Source organism: Mixophyes fleayi, chromosome 6 (assembly GCF_038048845.1).
Source record: "Mixophyes fleayi isolate aMixFle1 chromosome 6, aMixFle1.hap1, whole genome shotgun sequence".
Lineage (NCBI taxonomy): Eukaryota > Metazoa > Chordata > Amphibia > Anura > Limnodynastidae > Mixophyes > Mixophyes fleayi.
Window position 1 is genome coordinate 206,889,394 of NC_134407.1, and position 21,903 is coordinate 206,911,296.

At 42.7% G+C, this 21,903-nt stretch overlaps 1 protein-coding gene across 1 annotated transcript in view; it reads left to right on the forward strand.

Annotated features, from left to right (window-relative positions):
• Positions 1–14,728, forward strand: part of LOC142095258 (cobalamin binding intrinsic factor-like) — a 33,384-nt gene extending 18,656 nt beyond the window's left edge. The window contains exons 6-9 of the mRNA XM_075178182.1: positions 5,356–5,542; positions 7,615–7,759; positions 10,559–10,677; positions 12,564–14,728. Coding sequence (XP_075034283.1) covers positions 5,356–5,542; positions 7,615–7,759; positions 10,559–10,677; positions 12,564–12,625 — 513 coding nt within the window. The 3' untranslated portion in view covers positions 12,626–14,728. The remainder of the gene's footprint in view (positions 1–5,355; positions 5,543–7,614; positions 7,760–10,558; positions 10,678–12,563) is intronic.
• Positions 14,729–21,903: the final 7,175 nt, after the last annotated feature.

Below are 21,903 nucleotides of genomic sequence, written 5' to 3' on the forward strand. Positions count from 1 at the left end.
ACAGGAATCAGCAGGGCTGAAAAAACAAGGAAACACAGGAACACCTTCAGAGACTCATGGGGAATGAGACTCCAAGATCAGGCAATGTGGTGATGACCACAGGTGCTTAATATAGGGAGGTTGCCTGATCTGCCAATTAAGTTAAAGGAACATACACTGAAGGTTTAGAAAGGGCTGCGCATGCGCAGTCCCTCAGGATAGAGGACGTCCACGGTTCCTAATAGTCCGGGAAGAAGCACTCACAGTCCGGTGAGTGACAGTACCCCCCCTTTTAAAGGTGGGCACAGAACGCCTGGAACCGGGCTTGTCCGGATTTTTGGAATAAAACTTCTTCAGAAGGGCAGGAGCATTAAGATCTTCAGCTTTGATCCATGAACGCTCTTCAGGACCAAAGCCCTTCCAATGAACGAGGAAACGGAGGACTCCTCGCGAAATTTTTGCATCCAATACCTCAGTAATCTCGAAATCCTCCTCCTGATGAACTTGAACTGGCTGCGGTGCTGAGGGAGGAGTCGAGAAACGATTGATAATAAGAGGTTTGAGTAAGGACACATGGAAGGCATTGGAAATCCGAAGATTCTTAGGAAGAAGAAGTTTAACACATACTGGATTGATAACTTGAATGATCCTATATGGACCAATAAAACGAGGGGCGAATTTCATAGATGGAACCTTCAAACGAATATTTTTGGTAGATAACCAGACACGATCTCCAATTTTTAGTGGTGGAATAGCCCGCCTCTTCTTATCTGCGAAAGACTTATATTTGTTAGATGTCTTCTTTAAACAGGTTTTGACCTGAGACCAGATATTTTTGAAGGTCTGACAAGCAGTCTCCACAGCAGGAACTTGGGTGGGCGGGAGGGCAGGAAATTCCGGAAAAGACGGATGGTGACCGTAGACCACAAAGAATGGAGTTTTGGATGATGACTCATGGTACATGTTGTTATGGGCGAATTCAGCCCAAGGGAGCAATTCTACCCAGTTGTCTTGGTTGGCTGAAGAGAACATCCTAATAAAAGTCTCAAGATCTTGATTGACTCGTTCCGTTTGTCCGTTAGATTGCGGATGGTAAGACGATGAGAGTGCTAATCGTATGCCCAAGGTTTTACAAAGGGCCCGCCAGAATCTGGAAACGAATTGTACTCCTCTATCTGACACAATCTCAGACGGACATCCATGGATGCGGAAGATTTCTTTAATGAAATGTTCAGCCAGAGTAGACGAGGAAGGTAAACCGGACAGAGGGACGAAATGAGCCATCTTCGAAAATCTGTCTACCACTACCCAAATAGTATTGTGATTCTTACTTGGTGGCAAATCAGTAACGAAATCCATACTAATATGGGTCCAAGGCTTGGACGGAATGGGTAGTGGTCGCAGCAACCCTGCTGGAGTTCTGCGGGAGGATTTGAACTGAGAACATAAATCACAGGAAGCAATAAACTCTTTGACGTCTCTCCTCATTGAAGGCCACCAGTAACTACGAGAGAGACAACGATGGTGACATTCAGGCCCCCAAGACGTAACTTGAGGGGTGCGCCAGTCAATCTGGGGAGAGTGACATTGAAGCCATGGAAGGCCTAAGACAATCGGACTTGTCGTAACAGGAAGAATTAAAAACGAAATTTCTTCATGGTGTAGTACACCAATCTGAAGGGTTACTGGAGACGTACTCTGGGTGATGAGACCATTGATGAGACGTGATCCATCTATAGCCGTCACAGTAATGGGTGTTTTTAAAGTGATCACTGGTAGGGACCATTGATTCACTAGTGATTTAGAAATGAAATTTCCTGCTGCTCCGGAATCAATCAATGCCTGTGACTCAAAGGATTTAGTAGCAAAGGAAATCGTAACATCGAAAGCGCAGACTTTAGATTTCATAGACAATGGAGAGGACTCCAGGGACCCTAACTTCACCTCTCCAGAACTAGTTAGGGCCTGGCATTTCCCGATTTCTTAGGGCAAGAACTGAGCATATGTGTGGAATCAGCACAATAGATACAGAGTCTATTCTTTACTCTTCGTTTCCTCTCTTCTAAAGATAATTTGGAACGTCCTATCTCCATGGGAATCACAGAAGGTGAAACTGGACGAAATTGAGGGTTTAAACGAAGAGGTGCTTTAGCAGAAGTTGTTTTCTCAGATTCTCTTTCACGAAATCTCATGTCTACACGATGGCAAAGAGAGATCAAATCTTCTAGTGACGAAGGAAGCTCTTGGGTAGTCAGTGCATCTTTAATTTTATCGGAGAGCCCCTGCCAGAAGGCGGCAACTAATGCTTCAGTGTTCCACTGAAGTTCAGAGGCTAAGATCCTAAATTGAATGACATACTGTCCTACTGTATGGGAGCCTTGTCGCAAACGAAGAATGCTGGCAGCAGCGGAGGTCACACGACCTGGTTCATCGAACACACTTCGGAACGTGGAAATGAATTTGGCACTATCTTGTAGAATTGGATCGTTTCTTTCCCACAGAGGGGAGGCCCAAGCCAGGGCTTGTCCAGAAAACAATGAGATAAGATAGGCCACTCTGGAACGATGGGTAGAAAAATTTTGAGGTTGGAGTTCAAAATGGACTGAACATTGGTTAAGGAAACCTCTACAAGTTTTGGGGTCCCCGTCATATTTTGACGGAGTAGGCAGGTGAAGCGTAGGAGCTGTAGACACCTGGGATGGCACTGGGGAAACGGAGGAAAGCACAGGAGCTTCAATACTAGCTGTAACAGTCTGTCCAGATGTTCCTTGGGAGGTTAACGATTGGTAACATTGAAGTAACAGCTGTTGGCGAGCATCCTGTTGCTCCACACGGCTGACCAGATGCTGCAGCATCTCTTTAGCAGTAGGTTCCGTATCTGGGTCTGTCATGGCCTGATCTTACTGTCACGGGCACTAGGAGTCTTTACCCAGGGATCACCAGGTGATAGGCTTACCAGAGCAGTATAGGTGGTAATATGGTACTCTGGTAGCAGGGTGATCACGGAACAGGAAATAGCAGATGATGAGATGCTCAGGAAAGTCTATGACTAGCAGCACTGGCAATATGGAGGTAGTAATACACGAGGAACTGTATGGACAAAGGACACGTGAAGGTAGTCAGTGGTCTGCGGTAGCAAGTTGTACCACTGCTATAGTGAGGAGGAATGTCCAACAGAAACGAGGAGGTGATGAGAGTCAGCGGTCTGCGGATAGCAAGTTGTACCGCTGTCTGAGTGAAGGAATGGAATCCAAGTGGAGGTATCCGGGGAGTCAGTGGTCTGCGTTAGCAAGTTGTACCACTGCTATGTGAGAGGATACTGGAACAGGTGAAACTGTAAACAGGAGTCAGTGGTCTGCCACTAGCAAGTTGTACTACTGAATATATATGTGAGGAGGTGCACGGGGAGAGACTGCAACACAATATATACACGGGCACCTTGACTTTGATCCACAGTAATATGCACAATATAAATGTATAAATGACTGAACAACACTGCCAATATAGAAAGTCTCTTGAAGTAATCCGGCATGAGATAACACAGTCAATGATGGCAGTAGAGTCAGCAGATAGTACACTCCAGAGGAGAACCAACACAGTCAATGATGGCAATAGACTCAGCGGATAGTACACTCCAGAGGAGAACCAACACAGTCCAGCAAGGTATGCAATACACAGCACAGTCAATGAGAAGTATGCATACCGTGGTTCAGGAGGCAGTCAGACAGGAGTGCAGAGATACCTGAACGGCAGGAGGCCGGCAGGATGCGAAGTCCCTGGATGGGTGAAGCGGTGGTCTAGTAGGTGCAGCGCACGGGTAGGTAGACCAGCAGGGAACACAGGAAAGCGTGGAGAGCGGATCAGCAGTAGATGGATGAGTAGTGCTGAGGAGTAGCAGCAGCGGGTCTCTGCGGGAACACGGAGGTAGCCAATAGCAACCAGCAGGTGCAGTAACGATGGGACACGGGAGAGCAGAGTTGAACAGGCACTGTTGATCACGGAGAATAGCGGGTAGCAATAGTGGAGGCAGACTCAAGGAAACACGGGAGCGTTGACAAGGACTGAAGACTGAAGCGCACAGAGGCAGCGGATAGGAATCAGCCAAACAGTCACGATGAAACACAGACGGGTTGCAGGTTGAAGACTGTAGTGCACGGAGGCAGCGGATAGGAATCAGCTAGCAGTCACGATGATGAAACACAGACGAGTAGCAGGTTGAAGCCTGTAGTGCACGGAGGCAGCGGATAGGAATCAGCTGGCAGTCACAATCATGAACAGGTGAGTGGATGTGGTTGAAGCCTGTAATGCACGGAGGCAGCGGATAGGCATCAGCTAACAGTCCCAATGATACATGGTAGAGTTGAAGTGATTAGAAGACTGTAGTGCACGGAGGCAGCGGATAGGAATCAGCTCACAGTCACGATGATATAGTAGATGGTAGAAGTGGTATGGGAACCACAGTAGCAGAAGTGGTTTGGAAACCACAGAGGTAGAAGTGGTTTGGAAACCACAGGAATCAGCAGGGCTGAAAAAACAAGGAAACACAGGAACACCTTCAGAGACTCATGGGGAATGAGACTCCAAGATCAGGCAATGTGGTGATGACCACAGGTGCTTAATATAGGGAGGTTGCCTGATCTGCCAATTAAGTTAAAGGAACATACACTGAAGGTTTAGAAAGGGCTGCGCATGCGCAGTCCCTCAGGATAGAGGACGTCCACGGTTCCTAATAGTCCGGGAAGAAGCACTCACAGTCCGGTGAGTGACACATCTGACATATAACTGTATGTATATAAACTTGTCAATTAGCAGATTCAAATAATGAGTTCAGATTGAACAGGATTGGGTGGAAAGACCACTACACCTGTTGCTCTGGACAGATTTTGTTACACCAGCTCACCCAATCATAGGATCCACCTTTCAGACATGGACTAACATGGTAATGAAAGGTTGGTTATGGTCTAAGTGGTTGACTCTTCTGTTGCTTCTTTGTAACTCTGCATCTCATGAACTGGACTGGAGAAACTGCATTAAAGGAGGTCACATGGGAGTCTAAGATTCTGTAATGTCTGTCGGCAATATCTCTATGTGACCTGCCATGTCACTGTGGAGGGGGCTGAGTTTGGCGCATCACGTAAGCGCTGTAACCAGAAATAGGAATTCAGGTGGGAACCTTTAGGCAGTTGTCATTTTGAAGCAAGGGAGGAGGAGGGTGGTCCTAGGTCCCTGGTCTATCATTTTCCGTTACATAATGTTCTCAGATAATTTAGTCATGTATTATAATTGTTGTTATTATTATTATTACTAAATATTTATATAATAATGACTTTTATTAATATTATTAAGCGATGATGTTCTTCACCTAAACATTTCTAGGCTCTGACAGCGGCACAGTCTTACTATACCACGGAATTATGGGACTGTTCTGGAACAATAAATAAAGTCATAGGACTGATACCACAGGGCAAATTCTCCCTCCCGATCTCTGCTGCCCAGGTCCTGCCTTTCCTTTGGAGTGAAAGTTACCTTTCTGTGAAAGGGATACAGTGCTCAAATGATGATGGTGAGAGACTTTCTTACACATACACACAGTAACAGGGGAGACATCTCCCTGATACCTTATTATGTAAGGGAAGTAAAAGGGCGCTTAGGTTTCTTGAAGAGTACAAAAAACAGAGCTTGCTTTGTCTCTCGCTCTCTTTCTATATATATATATATATATATATATATATATATATATGACAGGGCAGGCATACTTACACCCACAGAACCAGCTAATAAGTGCAATAAACTTATGCAAACATTTGTTTTCATTTTTAAGCACGCACACAAAATCCTACATTATATACATGAACAATGAAGAAACCCACTAGTCTGGTGCAAATAAAATGGCTGTAGTAGACGTAACCGTGTCTGTATTTAGGTCTGCCTCCCTTACTGTCCTCGCACCCCTTCCTTCCCCGGTCATGCATCTGCTTGCAGGTACTGGGTCTTTCATGGATGGAGTTGTGTTGCACCTGAGCCGAGGTCCATAGATGATGCTAGAAGTAGATAGTTGAAGATGTAGACTGCTAAGTAGTGCGAGAAAACATAATATGAGTGGTGGAATAAAACAAATTGTACTAGCATGAAAGATGGTGTGTCAAATAAATCTTTAAGTATCACATGCCACAAGCTGGCATTGAGTGTGAGTGTAGAAGTGTGTAAGTGCCCCCGAAATGACCACATTAAAATAAAGAAAATAGGGTAGGAGTAGAATTGTGTTAAAAATTAGCTCTTCAAAGTGTTCTCAACACCAACACTAGAGAGAGCCTTGGTGGAGCTTTCTAGGAGAGAGATCATAGAGAGATATGAAAAGCAGCCCCCCAAAAAACACATGGGGCATGTGGTGTTTTATTAATACCTAGACGTTTTTCAGGCTTGGTGGATGGTGGCTCCAAATTCACCTCCATCCTGTCAAATTAGAAAAAAACAACAACAGAGGCTCACCACCCTCCCCGACAGCTGAATAGAGAGGCTAGAGGCGAACTTGGATCCACTTAGCCTACTAAAGTTATTGACTTTAGTATATCAGCTCCTTCAAACATAGCTACCAACTTATCAACAGCTGACATTGAATGTAGAATTGGAGCAATAGTTACCAACCTTTTGAAGGTTATGTTAATGAAGAGTGAGGCGATCAGTATCAGCTTTTACAGTGAGGTCCCTTGTAGTATGTAGAACTTCCGTCCTAATTGGACTGAGAACACAGTGGACAACACAATATACACAGTGGAATCTGTCCAAGAGATTGGGTCCTCGAAGTTCCTGCTGTTTACTAAGCAGAAAGGTAAAGGTTAGAGATAGTGAGACGTGTTGCTTTGGTGCCTTAATGAGGAGTGGTTACTGATTGGGAGGCTTTGTGGGTATATATAAAAGAAGCCAACCCAAATTCGGACCATTTATGTGGAGTCTGTCAGGAAACATGTTAGTGTATCTGCTCTGCGTGGCATGCCTGCTCTGTGTGCAAGACACAATAGCACAGGGAAATGAAGGTGAGTGGATTACAGGTGGATAGATAACACAATTATAAAGAGTTTGTTTTTGCTAGATCCTATTTTTTGGTTCATGGGACAGTTCAGGAAAATAAAAGGGCAAAAGTAATCTAGATTTGAAGCTAATCCTGCTGATTAACCATTGAGATGATCTGAAAAATCGATTACTATGTACTATGACTGTCATAAGAGAGTTGAAATAGGCAATAGTTTGTGTTAAAAGGTTAGTATCTAAGAGTTGCAAAAGATATTGTGCCAGTAAGGAGCTCTGAGGTTCTGAGTGGTACGGATTACAGGGTTGGTTCAGGGTACTTATGAAAGTGGAGTGGAATTAATTGACAATCTCTTAATCATGACTATTGCTCATACTTCTCAAACTGTATCACTCCACTTACCCCTATTATATTCAGTTATTGCCCCATTGTCAGATATTTACTGATATTACCTATTGAACTCTTATGCATGTTCTTAATCTTTCTTTTAACATATAAGTCCATGTTTGCTGTGTCTGCCTCTATATATCAGGTACTGTTCATGGGACTGTCATCTATCCCCAGAGTTGCTGTAGTACCTTTTTGTTTTGTCTCCTTCTTTTATGTAGCTCCCTTGATCTCAGTGGACTACACCATCCTAAATGACCTGATAGGGAAGCATTTTAAATACTCTATTAAGGTATCTGTGAAAGAAGGATCCACTCTGATGCAAGTTATGGAGAAGGCAGCTGGACTGAACCCGAAGGAGTTCAGGTAAGAGATCACAGCTCAGACGCTGAAGAGTGTTGGTTGTGTAGCCGTTTAGACAGGAACATATGTGAAGTTTCTCAGTGCTGTAAAAATATAATCTGCTTTCAGGTGACCTGTGTTGTCCTAGGAGCTGATTAATTACACAGTGTAAATGTGCTAAAGGAATTGCTCAATGTAGAATTGTAGTTGATTACTAAGACATAAATAACTATAGTAGTGTGGTAATATATTGGGCGAGGGAACCATGCCTGTATAAGCCACCTTAGGGTTGACTGCATATTCTAACAATTATGTAATCGGTGGTAGTCAGTATATTGATGCTGACTACCCCGACAAGACTTACCCCGAAGTCTTCACACCGAAGGGCTCCTTCCCGGCGAGGCTGCAGGACAACTGATGTGCCCACCGACTGCAAGCAATCGCGATGAATGAAGAAGCCGGCGCGACTTGATGACGTCACTGGGAACTGCGGCGCTGTTATCGGTGCTGTTAAGGGGGTAATGTAAGTATGTGGGCATGGACAATGTACAACGCTCTGTAAAGTACATTGTCCATGCCCGCATACTTACATTACCGCCTTAACAGCACCAATAACAGTGTCGCGGTTCCCAGAGACGCCATTAAGTCGCGTACATTGTCCATGTCCGCATAGGAGGAGTATTGCCACTTTGAGTCAGATCGAGCCACATTTATTTTACTTTAGGTACACTGTCTTCACTACATAACTTTACTATGCGCTGTCATTTACTGTAAGTTCTATAATATACTTTTAAGAATTTATTTTATGTGCTCATGCATTACACCAATGAAAAATGTATGTAAGGATTGTTTAAATACAAAGGAGGAATAGATTTTGTAAATTAGGATTATGTACATATTAGGCCTGATTCATTAAGAAAAGTAAAGCAAAAAAATCAACGGCATAGATTTATATTTGGGGTAGGGCATGTCCTAGATCAACTTTGAATTTCAGTGTACAAATAAAGCTATCAAGTATGTGTGCTCCATGAAACAGCAACCAGTATTTAACTTATGTGCAAAATAAAAAACTAATTTGCACCCCTTGCATTGTAACATGTTTTTTTTCAGGAGAAAACTTACTCATTTTTTTGCCTTACTTTCCTTAATGAATCAGGCCCAATGTGTTTGCTTTTTAACCATATGATCAAATCTTGTTTTTACTTATATATTGCGGATGGGAATTAGCTCAGACCAGCCTTTCGGTCAATGGTGTGATTTATGGTGCCCAAACGGGTATCCAACCAGCAAATTCAGACGCTTTGAACACAAATGAGCTTTAATTTATCAGCAGCTTTGAAGCAAAACAACACTCTCTTTAAAGAAAAGAAAAGGCACCTAGTCCCTACCTCACTGCTTGGCCCATCTCTAGCCAGTGGCTAGGCTGCGCACCACTCTATCCTAGTGGCTGCATACATAAATAATACAGTCCTTGTATCCCTGAGGTTCCCTTCTCAGCCAGTTTGTTTAACCAGTCCACAGACAGGACATCAGGTCAGGCCTTGCAGCGTCTCTCACCAACAGACTCCCTTGTCTGCCTTCTGCAGGTCACCCACTGGGGCCTACTGCTCAGCTCCTCTCTGAGCTGTCCTCTCAGACTTTCTGCCTCCCACAGAACACTCACTGGCCTCACATTGCGCCCTCTATTCAGCTCCTCACTGAGCTCTCCAAGCTGCAGAAAGGCGGGGTCACACCTCTTTTCAATCTTGTGTGGGGGGATCCCAGACTCCAAGGCTTGAATAGGTGGCAAACCAGTGCCATCTAGCCTGTAACCACCACAGAATATATACACTAAAGGAGTGAGTGGAAATGTAAATCTACTGAGGAAGACTACATTATAGTTCTGCAGAGGTAGACTTTAGAAGTGTGCTCTAAGAAATATATTTATATCATTTTTTGTATTATGTGTTCAGTGGCTGCTGTTCCTAATATATCCAAGTGGTCAGCATGTTTATTCAAAAACTACATACACCACACACACATACTTGACTAGTCTCACGGAATGTTCGGGAGACTCCCGTATAGCAGGCCTCCCTCCTGGGGCTTGATGACGTGAATCGCATCATTACAGCTTTGCCCCTGCTGCGAGATGATACAAATAGCAGCATTCCTCATTATAGGGTGGGGCCACAATGACATGATCAAACCATTACCTCTCCCCCCCACACCATCATTATCCACCTCCCACCACTTGCCACCTGATGCACATGTTGTATGATTGTGTAGCTCTATCACAATGATAAAGTGAAATTTTGGTGGAAGAGGACTGCTATGGACCAGTGTGTGTGGTCGTTTTATGACTAACAGGTCTAATAACTAATCACTAATAGACCAGAGTGAAACCGGAAGTGATTTGGAAACTTAACCGGATCACTAAACATATGGACTTGGTCTAATTTTTCCACCCACACGTTTTATGAGATTAACTGATTATTCTGTTGCTGAGTGTCAGGATTGGACTTTTTGTAGACATCTTTACATATTATTTACCTTAAAGAAAAATAGAAAGGAATCATAGGAAAATTTCTTCCCTTACGATCACAGCTAAATCTCAAATATCACCATTTTTGGGAAGAAAACATCAGCGATTTCAAATTGTTTGCATTCCTCTTCCCTTCATATGGAATGTTAATGGACTGCAGCTCCCAAGCTGGATTGTACCAAAAAGCCAAATGCAACCAAAAAAACATCAATACTTTTTACCAAAATGAGATACAAGGTACTTGCAGGTCTATAATATGTAATATTGCACTCACTTGTAATAACTGTAATTCTTTTCCTCAGTTTTTCTACAGAATCTACCTCTTGGGGTCCGTTTGTGACAGCCATTAACGATCTGTCAGGAAGCACAAATGAGAAGACATATTGGCAGTTTTTCAGTGACGTAACTCCATTACAAGAAGGTCCGTGGACTTAGTTGCCTGTTTAATAGTTCTGGTTTGGTCTTTGGGAGAATACACATTATTCTCATTTAAAGAAAATATGTGGGTTACAATGGAAGGACCCCCGGCTGACTCCTATATGGGGAACACTGTTTAGGAATAAGGGTTCTCCAAAGGTGGAGAACCACTTTACTACATGATATCAATGACATGTGTTATGTTATATTTTTATATTTTCCAGTGAGCTTTCTAGGCATATGTGTATAAAATATGATGCTCACTGTAATGAGCAATGTACATACATATATGATGGCTTAGCGAATGTGCTAATTGATTGGCAGAACAATGGGCAGATTTGGGCAGGATGAACGTATAACTGGGAAATACATTTATGTGTCTGTAGCAGCGAAAAAGGCTGAAGAACAAAGTGAGTTGGCAACTGTGATATTTAAATGAACCATAAAGGGTGCTGACAGAGTGAACTTTGACAGTTACCCTTAGGGGGAGATTCAATTCAGCGCAATGTGTCTCTGGAATGTGTCTCTGGAATGTCCATGCGGGAACATTCCATAATGGTCGGCATTGTGTGTAGCCAGACATCGCAGTGTTGTCTGGTGGCACCTCGCTAGCAAATAAATTCCCCCCTTAATGTTCAAAAAGACAGACAGGGGCATAATCAATTAGGTTTCCGGTTCGCGATAACACGTGTCATCGCAGAACCTGTGCAGTATTGCCGGTATTATGGTACCGCAATAACGCGGATTATCGTACGCAACCCTATGGGGTGCGAACGAAAATCAACTTTATTGCGGTACCATGGATTGACTTCACGGCCCGTTCCGGCGCAATCCCGCGGACCGGAAAGCTAATTGAATATGCCCCAGAGACTCTCATCAATGAAGTACACTGGATGTTCATCAAAAATGCCTTGGCTTTGCACAAGTCTAGTTGATCCAGCCAGACCACATAAAGGTACTGTCTCTGCAAACAGGAAATATACCTAAGTACAGAGCAGGAGGCAGAAACGTCCAACCTACTACCAGTTTATACCACCCCTTTCATTAGATAAAACTTTTAATTTTTTTCTCCTAAAATACTTTCTTCAAAAGGCAATAACATATATAAACCGAACAAAAAAGTTTCTCATGTATCTTAATTCACAAGAACAGTGCTCTTTAATAAGAGAGCATGAGAATGAATCAGAGCCTTCACAAACTTTAAACCAGCAAATTGCTTCTCATCCGTGAAACCAAGAGACTAATCCACAAGCCGAATAGCACAGTTCGGCAAAGGGAATCTTCCCAGCAGTGAACCAGGCTGAAGTCCATCACCACAAGGGCATAGAGAGCTGCCCTCCACTGTTAGACTGGAATAATGAATACAGACCCCTGAGAGCATATGACGTTACAGAGTATTGTTAAATAGAGATGTTCTAGACAAGGTCTCCCAGTGAGATAACACGTGTCTCTATTTGAAATATCTAGTGATGATTCCTTAAGAGCAACGACTCATTACAGCTTCTGAGCGTTCGGCTTTAAAACGTGTAAAATATATATACTATTTTGGAAACATTGGTGGTTATTGATACACTATAATGAGCAAAACAGGTGGGCAGTGCTTAGAAAAAAAACTTTTCACCCAGATAACTCACAATGCATTGGCAGACCCAGCTCAGTCCCATTGGATATATCGATGTGTATTATAGGCTTAGTTTTCTTATTGACAGAGCAAAAGCAGAAACAATAGAGAAAAATGGGAAGCACGGGTTTTTTTTTTACTGCGCCTGCATATTGTAATTAACATTCAGCGTTTTTGTTTATGTGGCCTTAACGAGTATTGTGCATGGCACTATTTCCTCTAATGATGATGATTATTAAATTACTTTTCACCTTTTATTGTCTTCCCAGGTGTTGCAACCTACAAGGTTAAAGACAATGAGCATATTTTGGCCATCTTCAGCAAATACTGATCATCGCGTTCATTTCTTGCTGTTTTCAAAATGTTAAAGTATATAACATATACAAATTGTGCTGTACCAGGATTACCATTGGGAAATAGGACTAGGACTAAACATTGCAGTCCTGCTACTCTTGGACAACTTACTGTACTCATGACTATATATATATATATAATAAGTAGTATAATGTAGCTTTTGACCTACTGCCATTAAAATGGAACTTGGTCTAGTTTTAGGATTCACATGCAGCAATTGACATCAATTTGATTTGGAATTAATTGTTATCCTATATAGCGGAAATAAGATTGTCATCGATGTTATCGTACTATTAGGTGGTAGTCATTATCGCTCCTATGTAAAAGCCAATATACCTTACAGCGACATTAAAATAGTGAAAACTGTAAGTGCGACAAGCACAAAATGTAGATTTACCATGTAACAGACAGCCACTATTCCACACAGTCTTAATGACCGGGACATGTAAAAGGCGACTTTTACAAATCTCTCCAAGAAAAAATTACGTCACTTGAGTGAAAATTATGGGTTTAAAGTGGCAATGAAAAGAAACCAACCACACCCGTATTATTTTGCTGTTATGCAGGAGGAACAAAAGTCTGCATCTGGAGACTGCTGCTCTGCTGACTGAGCTATGCTGGATGCTGGTCAGCTCCCTGCCTTTATTCTGTGTTCTAGTTCAGTTTAACTGTTCTCCCAATGTTTCAGCATGTTCTAGCTCCAACCCTTGACTTCCTATATAAGCCTTGCCTGTTCCTGTCCTCCTTGTCAGATTATTGTGCTCCAGACAGTAATCTAATCCCTGCTGCTGTTGCCACATCCTGCCTCCAGTTATCCATTATTCACGTACCGACTTCGGATTATCCTCAACTATGCCTCTGCTTGAACCCTTTACCTTATTTGCTTCACTGTGTACCGAACCTGGCTGCGTTGACCATTCTGATTATAACTGTGGTGGCCTACCTTCCTACTTTCCACTAGACTTCAACTTAGTTTCCAGTCTGTTACAGTGCGATAGGCCTATTTCTGAAAAATAAATGCTATTGGTATAAAGTTGAGGCTAGTTGACTGGTGGGAGGCCTAGAGTCTTCAAAGGTCAGCTTTTCAAGATGTTTATAGCACCTATCCCTATGCTCCACCCAACATTGCAGGATCCAGCCAAGAAACAACTGAACTTAAGACACCAGCAGCAGGTAGTAACAACTGCAAGAACAGGTAGAAGAGAGCTGCACAATCTGCCGATTCTGGCAGGACAGTCCTGATTTTGGGGAATGCTCACATAACTTTTCTCTTGATTGTAGGGACAGTTGAATAGGGATAGTAGGGACAGTTGAGAGCTATGCGTCACTTCACTGCCTTGTTCATGTTGTGATCAGCGGGCAACAAACCCACTCCTGCTACTTTATGGGGGAGCAATTTGTAGTCAGGTTAATTAGACCAGATTACCTTTAAGTTGTTGAGAGGGATGGAGTTCTAATATTATCCCTAGTGTAAGGGTCATAAGTATCCCCATCACTAGATGTCTAGATGATATATTTATATATATATATATATATATATATATATATATATATATATATATATATATAAAAATACAAAAGTATATGGGAGCACTTGTTAATTATTGAATTACGAGGTTTCAATCAGACCCGTTGCCAGAGGTGTATAAAATCAAACACCTAGCCATGCAGTCTCCATTTGCAAACAGTTGTGATACAAACTGGATCGTTCTGAAGAGCTCAGTGACTTCAAGCGCGGTACTGTGATAGGATGCCACTTTTGCAATAAGACGGTTTGTGAGATTTCATCCCTGCTGGATATTCCACGGTCAACTGTAAGTGATATTATTACAAAGCATTTAGGAACAACAGCAACTCAGCCACGTTGTTGTATATATACACTTTTGTCCATACAGTGTATATATTTTCTTTTTTTGCATTGACAGATTGGACAAGAATGGGACCCCAAACCAGTAACTTGCCTAGGGCCACTTAGCAGCCAGGCCTGTTGGAACATGTAGTTACACAAATGTACCTAATAGTAAGAAAAAGACAGACACCACATATTTTAATCTTTATTTTAAATAAATATTCACCCAAATCTCTGATTTTCCATTTTATTATTCACCTAACTCTATATGGATCTTGAGAATCTTAGGTAAATGTAACCCATAGACCACCAGATTGATCTGAGCTGTCATAATAAATGATCCTATTTACTTCTGCTCCAATTTAAGAGAAGGAAGACAAAGGTGGAGATTCAGAGCAAAGAGCATGAAGACCAGATTAGATCTGAAACCAGCATGTGTTGTGCATAAGTGCTGGAGAAGCCAATGCGGCTGCAGCCTAAGCAATGTAAGGGTTATGAAGATTCAAGCAAGGAATTCCCAAATCTGAAAGGAGATGAGATGTACGTGAATGTTTTCACTATGATTATTCGTGTTTATAAGCAAAGTAAAGATCTGTTGCATCATTCATCCAATGGGGAAAGTAGAGCCATCTATTAATTCGGTACTGGCTGTCTGTTCTGCACTGATATAATTTGTCGTTGTTGTGTAAAAGAAATATCTAGGAAATTTTCACCAGTAATCAAGAGGTTCTCCGGCGCTGAATCCAGAGTGCAGAGACCAATATGGAAAATGGTATTAGATATGTATTAGAAACTTGAAACATATACAATATGCAATAATTGCTGTGAAAACACAAACATACATAAAAAATGTCTGCAGACACAATCGAAAAAGATTTTATATGTGAGACCAAAAAGAAAAAAGAAAAACAATCAAAAATATATATATTGTGAAAAATATAACAAGCTCAAAATAAAGAATGAAGATAAAAATAAAAATGAAGAATAGGCCGGTAAGTTAGTACTATACCCATAGATATGTACACCTCCCCATTCCCCATTTGGCAGCTTATTTACATTTGGGTGAGTGCTGGTATATCATTTTATCTTAGTAATCAAGAGGTTGTCAGAGATTGGACTCCACAGATAGGATACAGTACAGAGTGTTGATGAAAAATGCCTACCTTGATGACCTTACCACAGTATAGACATAGGTGATGCCTATACTGTCTTTTTCTACCTGAGTTAAAAGGACACAAACTTAGCCAATTTGCATGGAGTGCACATATGTTCCTACATTTTCTGTAGTATATAACGCACTCCTTCACCCCAGAGAAGAAAGTCCACTATTTTCCACAAATCTTCCTTGCGAGTTTAGTTTAATTTTGATAACAGCAATGCCTCATATTCCTGTGGTAATGGGTATCAGAGGTAGTGAGAATTGATATACATCATCGGAAATTTTTAGTATATTTGGCTATTGTAGACATCCTAGATGTAACATTAGTGGAATTGTATAAGATTAATGACATTGCAGTGGTAAAATCATTTAAATCGCTATGAATAGGACTCTGACACTCAAGAAGCAGAGAAGCCCACACAAATGCTCCCTACTTTTGAGAGATATGATAAGCATCTTTAATGGGATAACAATTAGACAGGAGGGAGAAAACAAGATGACATTGATTTAAGAAACCTCTGGTACGCAGAAACAATTTGCACAACTTGTACTTGGAGTGTCTGTAAAACTTGGCGTACAGCTGCCATCTGTTGGTCAATCTTGGAAGCTGCAGCCTCTGCAAAGTTCATGCCAAAGTTATTATGATAAGGCTGTGTTAAAGAGATCAGTATCAGAGATAGAAATAAAGAAATAAAGGACTCTTCAGGCAGAGGCTGACAAACAAAAACTCCAACAAAAACAGTGCCACACTTTGTAATGTGCAAATTTATAAATTGTATAAATACATTTTAAAATGGCTAAATTCAATTGATAGCATATAATTGGCTTAAAAAACAATTTTAATAAATAAAAAAATTCTAAAAACCACAAGCAAATCAGTGCTCAATACATCTAATATAATAAGGAGAGAATATCATGAGGTTAATCAATTATAAATATCTAGCACACACTGAATATAAGACATATGCAACATAAATAACATTTGAAATACAAATGTAAGTAGCTTCCAACTAAGGGGTAAATATCTTAAGCTGCGCTTTTTGAAAACCAAACAAAACCTTACTGAAAAAGCCTGCATATATGTTGATACTCATCTACATGAATTCGCTATATATGAGTATTAAACATCAGGTGGTAATAAAAGTGGTAAAATATTTTCTGGACATGAAAATCAATAATGAACATAATATATTTCTTCCTGGCCTACTGGAAATCATTCTAAAGAAAAATGTCTTCACTTTTGATGAAAGGTTCTCCCTACGAGTGTGGGGCACGGCTATGGGAACAACATATGCCCCCACTTATGCAATTCACAACTGACAACAAGAAATACACAAAAATATTATATAGATTAGATACATAAATTATGTGTTTCTGATATAGGAAAGAGAAAAAGATATTTTGAAAGAATTCATAAAGATTCTGAATGAAAATAACATTAAAGTTATTAACATCTGAAATGAATGCCAAGAGTGTCAACTTCCTTAATTTAATCATCACAATATCTGAGAACAATGAACTCATCACAGATATATACAGAAAAGAAGTCGCCACAAACAGCATTCTACATGCCACCAGCTGACACTTTCCATTACCATAAAAGGAGTACAGAAAGAAGATGTCACGGGCACTAGGAGTCTTTACCCAGGGATCACCAGGTGATAGGCTTACCAGAGCAGTATAGGTGGTAATATGGTACTCTGGTAGCAGGGGATCACGGAACAGGAAATAGCAGATGATGAGATGCTCAGGAAAGTCTATGACTAGCAGCACTGGTAATATGGAGGTATATATACACGAGGAACTGTATGGACAAAGGACACGTGAAGGTAGTCAGTGGTCTGCGGTAGCAAGTTGTACCACTGCTATAGTGAGGAGGAATGTCCAACAGAAACGAGGAGGTGATGAGAGTCAGCGGTCTGCGGATAGCAAGTTGTACCGCTGTCTGAGTGAAGGAATGGAATCCAAGTGGAGGTATCCGGGGAGTCAGTGGTCTGCGATAGCAAGTTGTACCACTGCTATGTGAGAGGATACTGGAACAGGTGATACCGGAAACAGGGATCAGTGGTCTGCCTCTAGCAAGTTGTACCACTGAATATATATGTGAGGAGGTGCACGGGGAGAGACTGCAACACAGGATATACACGGGCACCTTAAACTCGATCCACAGTAATATGCACAATATATATAAATGACTGAACAGCACTGCAATTATAGAAAGTCTCTTGAAGTAATCCGGCACAAGATAACACAGTCAATGATGGCAATAGACTCAGCGGATAGCAAACTCCAGAGGAGAACCAACACAGTCCAGCAAGATATGCAATACACCAGCACAGTCAATGAGAAGTATGCATACCGTGGTTCAGAAGCAGGCAGTCAGACAGGAGTGCAGAGATACCTGAGCGGCAGGAGGCCGGCAGGATGCGAAGTCCCTGGATGGGTGAAGCGGTGGTCTAGTAGGTGCAGCGCACAGGTAAGTAGACCAGCAGGGGAACAAATACACAGGAATCAGTAGAGCGTGGAACTGGACTCCTGGAGGACCCTGGAGAATGGTGATGGTCTAGCAGAGGGGTAAATGGTGAGACACGAATCCAATGCTGACAGGCGGGTAGAGACCAGCGGGAACACAGGAAAGCGTGGAGAGCGGATCAGCAGTAGATGGACGAGTAGAGCTGAGAGTAGCAGCAGCGGGACTCTGCGGACACACGGAGGTAGCCAATAGCAACCAGCAGGTGCAGTAACGATGGGACCCGGGAGAGCAGAGTTGAGCTGGAACTGTTGATCACGGAGAGTAGCGGATAGCAATAGTAGCAGCAGTCTCGAGGAAACACGGGAGAGTTGAGATGAGCTGAAGACTGAAGCGCACAGAGGCAGCGGATAGGAATCAGCCAAACAGTCACGATGAAACACAGGCGAGTTGCAGGTTGAAGACTGTAGTGCACGGAGGCAGCGAATAGGAATCAGCTAACAGTCACGATGATGCACAGGTGAGTAGATGTAGATTGAAGACTGTAGTGCACGGAGGCAGCGGATAGGAATCAGCTAACAGTCACAATGATATATGGTAGAGTTGAAGTGGCTTGAAGACTGTAGTGCACGGAGGCAGCGGATAGGAATCAGCTAACAGTCACGATGATACACAGGATGGTAGAAGTGGTATGGGAACCACAGTAGTAGAAGTGGTTTGGAAACCACAGAGGTAGAAGTGGTTTGGAAACCACAGGAATCAGCAGCGCTGAATACACGAGGAAACACAGGAACACCTTCAGAGACTCATGGGGAATGAGACTCCAAGATCAGGCAACGTGGTATTGACCACAGGTGCTTAATATAGGGAGTGTTGCCTGATCTGCCAATTAAGTTAAAGGAACATACACTGAAGGGTTAGAAAGGGCTGCGCATGCGCAGACCCTCAGGATGGAGGACGGCCACGGTTCCTAAATGTCCAGGAAGAAGCACTCACAGTCCGGTGAGTGACAGTACCCCCCCTTTTAAAGGTGGGCACAGAACGCCTGGAACCGGGCTTGTCCGGATTTTTGGAATAAAACTTCTTCAGAAGGGCAGGAGCATTAAGATCTTCAGCTTTGATCCATGAGCGCTCTTCAGGACCAAAGCCCTTCCAATGAACGAGGAAACGGAGAACTCCTCGCGAAATTTTTGCATCCAATACCTCAGTAATCTCGAAATCCTCCTCCTGATGAACTTGAACTGGCTGAGGTGCTGAGGGAGGAGTCGAGAAACGGTTGATGATGAGAGGTTTGAGCAAGGATACATGGAAGGCATTGGAAATCCGAAGATTCTTAGGAAGAAGAAGTTTAACACACACTGGATTGATTACTTGAATGATCCTATATGGACCAATAAAACGAGGGGCGAATTTCATAGATGGAACCTTCAAACGAATATTTTTGGTAGATAACCAGACACGATCTCCAATTTTTAGTGGTGGAATAGCCCGCCTCTTCTTATCTGCGAAAGACTTATATTTGTTAGATGTCTTCTTTAAACAGGTTTTGACCTGAGACCAGATATTTTTGAAGGTCTGACAAGCAGTCTCCACAGCAGGAACTTGGGTGGGCAGGAGGGCAGGAAATTCCGGAAAAGACGGATGGTGACCGTAGACCACAAAGAATGGAGTTTTGGATGATGACTCATGGTACATGTTGTTATGGGCGAATTCAGCCCAAGGAAGCAATTCTACCCAGTTGTCTTGATTGGCTGATGAGAACATCCTTATAAAAGTCTCAAGATCTTGATTGACTCGTTCAGTTTGTCCGTTAGATTGCGGATGGTAAGAAGTTGAGAGTGCTAATCGTATGCCCAAGGTTTTACAAAGGGCCCGCCAGAATCTGGAAACGAATTGTACTCCTCTATCTGACACAATCTCAGACGGACATCCATGGATACGGAAGATTTCTTTAATGAAATGTTCAGCCAGAGTAGACGAGGAAGGCAAACCAGACAGAGGGACGAAATGAGCCATCTTCGAAAATCTGTCTACCACCACCCAAATAGTATTATGATTCTTACTTGGTGGCAAATCAGTAACGAAATCCATACTAATATGGGTCCAAGGCTTGGACGGAATGGGTAGTGGTCGCAGCAACCCTGCTGGAGTTCTGCGGGAGGATTTGAACTGAGAACATAACTCGCAGGAAGCAATAAACTCTTTGACGTCTCTCCTCATTGAAGGCCACCAGTAACTTCGAGAGAGAATCTCAAAGGTCTTGTGTTCACCGGCGTGTCCAGAAAAACGAGAGGCATGGAACCACGAAAGGATTTTCCTCCTCAGAGTAGGAGGCACGAGGGTCTTCCCAAATGGTAGCATTTTGGTGGATGAAGCAGCCAGTGAGATACATTTGGGGTCTAGAATAGCATGGTTGGGAACCTCTTCTACATCAGAGGACGTCACAAAAGCTCGAGATAGAGCGTCAGCTTTTTTGTTCTTAGCGGCTGCTTATAAGGTTATAATTAATTCAAAACGGGAAAAGAAAAGAGACCATCTTGCTTGACGAGGGTTCAAGCATTGGGCAGATTGTAAATATGACAGGTTCTTATGATCCGTGAAGATCGTCACCGGATGGCGAGCTCCTTCCAACAAGTATCTCCATTCCTCTAATGCAGCTTTGATGGCCAGCAACTCCTTGTCCCCGATAGTATAATTTTTCTCTGCGGGCAGAAGACCCCGAGAGTAGAAGGCACAAGGATGGAATTTTTGTTGCTCCGAGCGTTGGGAGAGAATGGCTCCTAAGCCCACATTAGAGGCATCTACTTCTAGGAAGAAGGGGAGTGTCACATCAGGCTGTCGAAGAATGGGAGCAGAAGAGAAGGACTCTTTGAGAATTTGAAAGGCTTGGAGAGCCTCAGATGACCATTGCTTAGTATTAGCCCCTTTCCGAGTCAGGGCCACAATAGGAAATGCAATGGATGAAAAGTCTTGAATGAAGCGTCTATAGTAATTGGCAAAACCTAAAAAACGCTGGATAGCACGAAGAGTAGTTGGCTGGGGCCAATGTAATACAGCATTCACCTTGTCTGGATCCATCTTCAGGCCAACTCCGGAAACTATATACCCCAAGAATGGAATCTGGGGCAACTCGAATGAACATTTTTCTAATTTACAGAACAATGAATTTTTCCGTAGTCTGGAGAGGACCTCTGCCACATGTTGGTGATGAGAAGGCAGGTCCTGTGAAAAGATCAATATGTCGTCCAGGTAGACAACGACACATACATATAATAAGTCCCGAAAGATCTCATTGATGAAGCCTTGGAAAACAGCGGGGGCATTACACAGCCCGAAAGGCATTACTAGATATTCGTAATGCCCGTCTCTGGTGTTGAACGCTGTCTTCCATTCGTCACCGGAACGGATTCTAATTAAATTGTAGGCACCACGAAGATCCAACTTAGTAAAGATCCGAGCTCCCTTGATGCGATCGAATAGCTCAGTGATCAGCGGAATGGGATACCGATTATTGATAGTAATGGCGTTGAGTCCACGAAAATCTATGCAAGGGCGTAGTGATCCATCCTTCTTTTTGACGAAGAAGAACCCAGCTCCAGCGGGAGAGGTGGAAGGTCGAATAAACCCACGCTGGAGATTCTCCTGTATGTACTCAGATGTGGCTTGAGTTTCAGGTAACGAGAGTGGATAGACCCGACCCCTGGGAGGAGTCTTGCCAGGTAGAAGGTCGATCGGACAATCCCAAGAACGATGAGGAGGAAGACGTTCAGACTGAGC